At 39.1% G+C, this 6993-nt stretch overlaps 1 protein-coding gene across 1 annotated transcript in view; it reads left to right on the top strand.

Moving 5' to 3' along the window:
- The window catches only part of LOC103514763 (structural maintenance of chromosomes protein 5-like), a 13396-nt gene extending 10009 nt beyond the window's left edge, over positions 1–3387 (top strand). The window contains exons 8-12 of the mRNA XM_008479666.3: positions 193–325; positions 415–457; positions 1125–1304; positions 1831–1929; positions 3166–3387. Of these exons, the coding sequence (XP_008477888.2) occupies positions 193–325; positions 415–457; positions 1125–1304; positions 1831–1929; positions 3166–3303 (593 nt within the window). The 3' untranslated portion in view covers positions 3304–3387. The remainder of the gene's footprint in view (positions 1–192; positions 326–414; positions 458–1124; positions 1305–1830; positions 1930–3165) is intronic.
- Positions 3388–6993: the final 3606 nt, after the last annotated feature.

Below are 6993 nucleotides of genomic sequence, written 5' to 3'. Positions count from 1 at the left end.
GTAATTTAACAATATCTCGGGAACGGTATAAGCTAGAGACTTGAAATTTGGTATATAGTTCACAAATGTGACAAGGATCCTAGAAAGCCAGCCTTTCCGAGAACAAACCTTATCCCTTCAGGATAATATCCGCCCCGGACGGGAATCGAACCAGCGAAATACTTGTGCAACAGCTAATGTTTTCTGTTTCAGACGAGTCCATGTACTCTGTGTTCACCAGTCAATATTCGGGCAATGTGATCTCCTCTACCAATCCACTCAAGAAGAATGTGGAATATTTCAACGCCTCTGCTGATCCGGAAATCTCGACACAACTCAACACAAGGTAAGACACCTGCCTCTGTGACCGAGACGAGTGTTTGAATCCCGGCCAGGGCGGAAATTTTCTAACAAAACCTTTCCGTTCTTGGATAGCCATGGATGTAAAAGAATGTGCTTTGAAGCAACGCGAGCCGAGGTACGCTCTTCAGTTTAATAATACCCATCATGAACAACCTGTTGATTGAGCTCTAAACGATCAATCTACCTACCTGGCTGAGTGGGTATCACACCAGCTAGAGTGGCACACTGGAAAAAAAAAAAAAAAAAAAAAAAAAAAAAAAAAAAAACAAAAAAAAAAATATTTGTGGTGAAGCAGAGCTTTTTTTCACAATGAAATAATTAATTATTTGTCAGAGGTTTTTTTGCACAACTTTAGTGGATATCACAGCATTACTAAGTGTCTCATTTGCAATCAAATTTCATATTTAATTAAGGAGGACATGCTAGAACAAAGCCAGGTGTTACAAGACAGACACGCTACCCTACTACATTAGAGCTTTCTCGGATTCTTTATTTAGCTGTTCAATTTTATTTTAACTGTAACAATTCTGTCTGATGCTGTATCGTTTTGGCAATCCGAGATTAATATTTTTGGCAACCCAAACTTTGGACAGTCCATCAGTACTTACTTACAGTAAATTTCAGTCTTACAGTAATACTTACAGTAATCAGTCCATCAGTAAATTTTATTGATTGGACAGTCCATCAGTACTTACTTACAGTAAATTTCAGTCTTACAGTAATACTTACACAGTCCGTCAGTAAATTTTATTGATTGTTTCTCTCTCTGCTTTCCTTTTCAGTATGACTTTGAAAACTACGGTATAACAATCCGGGTGAAATTCCGGGGTGAGTCTGACCTGAAAGAATTGGACGGACACAGACAGAGTGGTGGGGAGAGGGCTGTGTCGACGGCGCTGTATATGTTAGCCATGCAAGGTCTGACCTCTGTGCCTTTCAGACTGGTGGATGAAATTAATCAGGTAATCAATCATATCAGATAGAAACATAGAAATTAGGTAGGTATGTAATGTGGCAGGACGAATTAAAATTCAATGTAACGAGCGGCGACAGCACTTTGAATGTACTAGTTCCCAATTGACCTCTGATGTTAAGAAACATTGCGCGTAGTCAGTATCCGCATGGATGGCCATTCGGGCAATCCGTGCTGCTAGCTTTTTCCGACGTGCCTTTCAGACTGGTGGATGAAATTAATCAGGTAATCAATCATATCAGATAGAAATTAGGTAGGTATGTAATGTGGCAGGACGAATTAAAATTCAATGTATCCAGCGGCGACAGCACTTTGAATGTAGTAGTTCCCAATTGACCTCTGAAGTTAAGCAACATTGCGCGTAGTCAGTATCCGCATGGATGACCATTCGGGCAATCCGTGCTGCTAGCTTTTTCCGACCCCACTTTTCGCCGAATGGAAGGTAAAACGCCTGTCACTAAAAACTTAGCAGTTTTATATTTTATTAGAAATATACGATTTTTCTTGATTTCCAGGGCATGGATGTAATAAATGAACGCAAAGTATTTCAGCTTCTACTTCGTATTGTGGACCATTCCTCAACTTCTTGTCAATACTTCCTTATCACTCCCAAGGTAAGTTCATACAACCATCTCTTTGATAAGATCTGTTTTTCACCTTCCAAAAGGCCCTAAAATCGGACGGTATGATGAAGGGGGGGGAAGTCGCATCTCTATATACAACTATTTCTCCTGAGTCTCTAATATGTTAGAGTGGCCGAGCGGTCAAGGTGCTCGTCGCCTAAGCTGAACGATGTAGGAGTGCTCGGGTTCAATTCCTTTCGAATGATCTTTCCAGGGCATGGATGTAATAAATGAACGCAAAGTATTTCAGCTTCTACTTCGCATTGTGGACCATTCCTCAACTTCTTGTCAATACTTCCTTATCACTCCCAAGGTAAGTTCATACAACCATTATCTCTTTGATAAGATAATGAAATGTTACTTAAACCAACACAATGATTTGGTTGAGAAAAAAGAGAAAAAATCCAGCCTAATTAGCTTGGAAAGCAGTATACCTGCCTTGTAAGCGCTAGTTAGCGGGTTCGATTCCCGCCCGGGGCGAACTTTTTTATTTTTAGGTTTAATAGAGGTAACCATAAGTGCGCAGGTCTTATCGTCCCAAAAGCAATAAGAGTAAGAATCATAACACTCTACACGGCTCTTGTGAGAAGTAAGCACTCTCACGGCGTTAGCGGGTTCGATTCCCGCCCGGGGCGAACTTTTTTATTTTTAGGTTTAATAGAGGTAACCATAAGTGCGCAGGTCTTATCGTCCCGAAAGCCGAGAGTAAGAAGAGGATAGGAAAAAGTCAACCGTTTCGAACACGAACCTTCGGATAAAATCCACCCCGGGCGAGAACCGAACCCGCGACGTTGTGCTAACCTTTTAATACTTATAGTTCAATCTTATTGACTGATTTCTATATTGAGGATAAAATTCCATACCTCGGCTGAGATTGAACCCACGCCCTCCTGTTTACCAGGCGAGCGCCTTGACCACTACACCACCGAGGTAGTTTAATACTTATAGTTCAATCTTATTGACTGATTTCTTTAGCAAGGTTCCTTATTTATAATTGTTGAAATTATTCTTTACCAAATACCTAAGACCTTGGTTAGACTGCGGTAGTAAAAGGAATTTTCAGTCTCATTCTGGCAGTATAAACAGGAAACAGGGTATATTCTATATAGGAAAAAGAACAACGTCTTCACTTGACTAGTAACTTTGGAAACTGACATATTAACATATTAATATACAAGGGTATATTCTATTCTATTCTAAAAGGTCACTCCCTCCGTTTCATTTCAGCTTCTGCGAGACATGGAGTACAGTAAGGACACCAATGTGATCTGCATCTACAATGGACAGCACGCTCTATCTCATGATCAATTCAATGTGGCCAGTTTTATTGACATCGCGCGGCGAAAAATGATAGACAGCCACTGATCCGAGTGATGTTGGCGAACCTACTAGCTATTTGCAATATCTGAGTTTTAGAACTCAAAAACAAACCCTTCTTTTTTGGCAGCCTATTTAACTTGGAGGATCTCCTAAGGACGCAACATTTCAGCTCCTGCGAGACATGGAGTACAGTAAGGACACCAATGTGATCTGCATCTACAATGGACAGCACGCTCTATCTCATGATCACTTCAATGTGGCCAGTTTTATTGACATCGCGCGACGAAACCATTTCAGCTCCTGCGAGACATGGAGTACAGTAAGGACACCAATGTGATCTGCATCTACAATGGACAGCACGCTCTATCTCATGATCAATTCAATGTGGCCAGTTTTATTGACATCGCGCGGCGAAAAATGATAGACAGCCACTGATCCGAGTGATGTTGTGGTGAACCTACTAGCTATTTGCAATATCTGAGTTTTAGAACTCAAAAACAAACCCCCCTTTTTTGGCAGCCTATTTAACTTGGAGAATCTCCTAAGGACGCAGGTCGGGACTGGGCAGTCTCTTGCCTCGGCCTATGAATAAAAGTACCTGTAGAAGAAAAATCGATATAGCCAGCAAAAGTTGGCTTTGAGGGTAACACGTCCACCTTGTAAGCACAAGCTCGCGGTGGGTTTGATTCTTCCCCGGGGCAGATTTTATCCTAAACAGATAGGGTTCGTTCTCGGGACGGCTGGCTTTCTGCTATCCTGTCTTCCTACGCTCAATTTCGGGACGACATAAGACCGCAGTAGTTACAGTTCCCTCTATCAAATTTCTTAACCTATCTCGGTGGTGTAGTGGTCAAGGCGCTCGCCTGGTAAACAGGAGGGCGTGGATTCGATCCCAGTCGAGGTATGGAATTTTATCCTCAAAATAATTTCAGAATTTGACCACAATAATAGTAGTAGCCTACTGCTGGAGTAAAGGGACTTTTCAGTCCTATGTGAGCAGTATAAATAAGCACTATTATTATTATAAAAAGGTATCTGTTTCAGGATGCATTCAGCTTTTACCTTGAAGTTTTTCGTCCAAGTATGCACCACGCCCAACAAAGTAATCTGTTTTATACTTGATTTTTACTTTGGATTTGATGCAGGCTAGAGATAAGAATAATAGTTTAGATGTGAGTTTTTTTAAGGTAAGAAGTCCTATGTGAGCAGTATAAATAAGCACTATTATTATTATAAAAAGGTATCTGTTTCAGGATGCATTCAGCTTTTACCTTGAAGTATTTCGTCCAAGTACGCACCACGCCCAACAAAGTAATCTGTTTTATACTTGATGTTTACTTTGGATTTGATGCAGGCTAGAGATAAGAATAATAGTTTAGATGTGAGTTTTTTTTTAAGGTAAGACCCCGATTTTACCGTAACTTCTGGCTAGTTTATATAGAAAATACGTAAACGATAGCCGTATTTAGGGAAGGCCGAGGGGGCCCCTCGAGCTTAATTTTTCTCCTTTACTGTAGGTAAGACTCTGAAAATTTGGAGCATCCAGGCTTACAAACTATATTCCTTATCAGGTGTTACAAATTATTTTAAGTTTTTGTAAGTGACTAGCATTAAGTTATTTTTCAAAGTTCCGCAGGATTTTCCACTTACTACTTGTAATAAGAATGTCTGCTTTTTTCTTTACGGTTCTGTTAAGATTTCCGTTATTTTTATACCCCATTTTTACACTGAATAAATCTCATCTTTTTACATTGAGAAGTCTTTTCCAGTCAGTTTGTAAAGTCTTTTCCAGAATTGGGTTTTAGCAGTGGCGTAGCGTCCATGTAGGGCGTGTATGGCGGCCATACACTCGAAATTTCACTCAAATACCCTTAAATATTGACTTTAAATAATTAATGTATTTTTATTAGCGGGAACTAAAGAGCGAGTTACAAGTTTTGAAAGAACTACTCTTGAGGATCTAGTTCACTGAAAAGAGTAGTTCATTTTTTTTAGCTCACAAGTTTTGAAAGAACTACTCTTGAGGATCTAGTTCACTGAAAAGAGTAGTTCATTTTTTTAGCTCAATGAATCTTTACACATCTCTACACTGAAGTCCTAACTTACTCCTGTTTTACAAAGAATAACACACAAAACTCTTCATCTACGTCGGAAACAAACAAAATCTACCTGACCTACATCATCTAAAAATGAAAAATGCTGGATTATAAACGAGTAAAAATAATTTATAGCATTATAAAAGATATATTAAATAACGTATCTTATCTATAAATTATTTTCCATGACACGTAATAATAAATAAAAATATATGACACAGTTACAAATAAAATTTTGTTACGACGATAATTTTGAAAACAAAAGTATTATAAATATCTACTCAAAACATGGCAAAGAAAATTGATAAAATGGAATTTCCTGTTAAAATGGAATATGTATTTCACCTCGAAAAAAACAGGCATGGAAGCGAAGTCAACTGAGGTGAAAATTGATAAAATGGAATTTCCTGTTAAAATGGAATATGTATTTCACCTCGAAAAAAACAGGCATGGAAGCGAAGTCAACTGAGGTAGTGGTTATACAAAGGGCTGGGCTAGGCTAAGCTTGAAAAATGGAAGAAAAAAAATCATTATATTAGTTCTATTTATTTACTTTTATTGAATTTTTCAAGCTTAGCCTAGGTTAGCCCTGTGTATGTGTGTATAACCACCACTAATGCACTTTTCATAGCTATTTCCTCATAATTCATCCTTTAGTTGACTTCCCAGCCTTGTTTTCAAGGACAATATAAAATGATATGGTAATGAAACAAAGGTCTTATCACAATACAGCTTCCCTGTTGCACAAAGTCATTCGACTAGGTCACTCTGAGAACCTTAGCCTTTGAGCCTTTGACTTTTGAAAAACACATAAGTTTTTTATTTGGCTTCGATTTTTTTTTTTTTTTTGGGATTGGGAATGACTAAGTGCGATGTCTGGCCTTCAGACTCAGGCCCGTCGCCTGAAAAATGAAACCAATGAAAATGAGAAAGATCCTCCTTGTAAGCGCTAGGTTGCGGGTTCGATTCTGGCCCGGGGTGGATTTTATCCTGAATGAATGAATAAGGTTCATTCTCGGAACGGCTGGCTTTCTCCTATCCTGTCTTCCTTCTTTCTTCGTTTTGTGCAACTTTTATCCATTTTTTTTGTTTTTTTTTTTTTTTTTTTTTTTTTTTTTTTTTTTTTTTTTTTTTAAGAGGTTTGACAGAGGGAACTTTAACTGCTATGGTCTTATCGTCCCGAAATCGAGGAGAGAAGGAAGACAGGATAGGAGAAAGCCAGCCGTTCCGAGAACGAACATTATCCCATCAGGATAAAATCCGCCCCGGGCGGGAATCGAACCCGCGGCCTAGCGCTTACAAGGCAGACGCACTACCAACTAAACTAACTAGGCTGGCAAAATGGCAAATCAAAAATGGATTTTCAGATTGTAAAAAAAAAATCGTCAAAAAAATTTCACGAAAAAAAACACTCGTACCGGGCCTAAGGCAGGTGAAAGTCCTATAATGAAAAAAAAAGATGAAGAAAAAAAAGAACATTCGGAAGGAATTGAACCCGAGCACTCCTACATCGTTCGGCTAATGAGACGAGCACCTTGACCGCTCGGCCACTCTAACATACTAGAGACATGGGAGAAATAGTTGTATATAGAGATGCGACTTCCCCCCCTTCATCATACCGTCCGATTTTAGGGCCTTT

This window comes from Diaphorina citri, unplaced genomic scaffold (genome assembly GCF_000475195.1).
Source record: "Diaphorina citri unplaced genomic scaffold, Diaci psyllid genome assembly version 1.1 scaffold1221, whole genome shotgun sequence".
In the NCBI taxonomy this organism is placed as follows: Eukaryota; Metazoa; Arthropoda; class Insecta; order Hemiptera; family Psyllidae; genus Diaphorina; species Diaphorina citri.
This window is presented reverse-complemented; position numbering and strand designations above follow the sequence as displayed.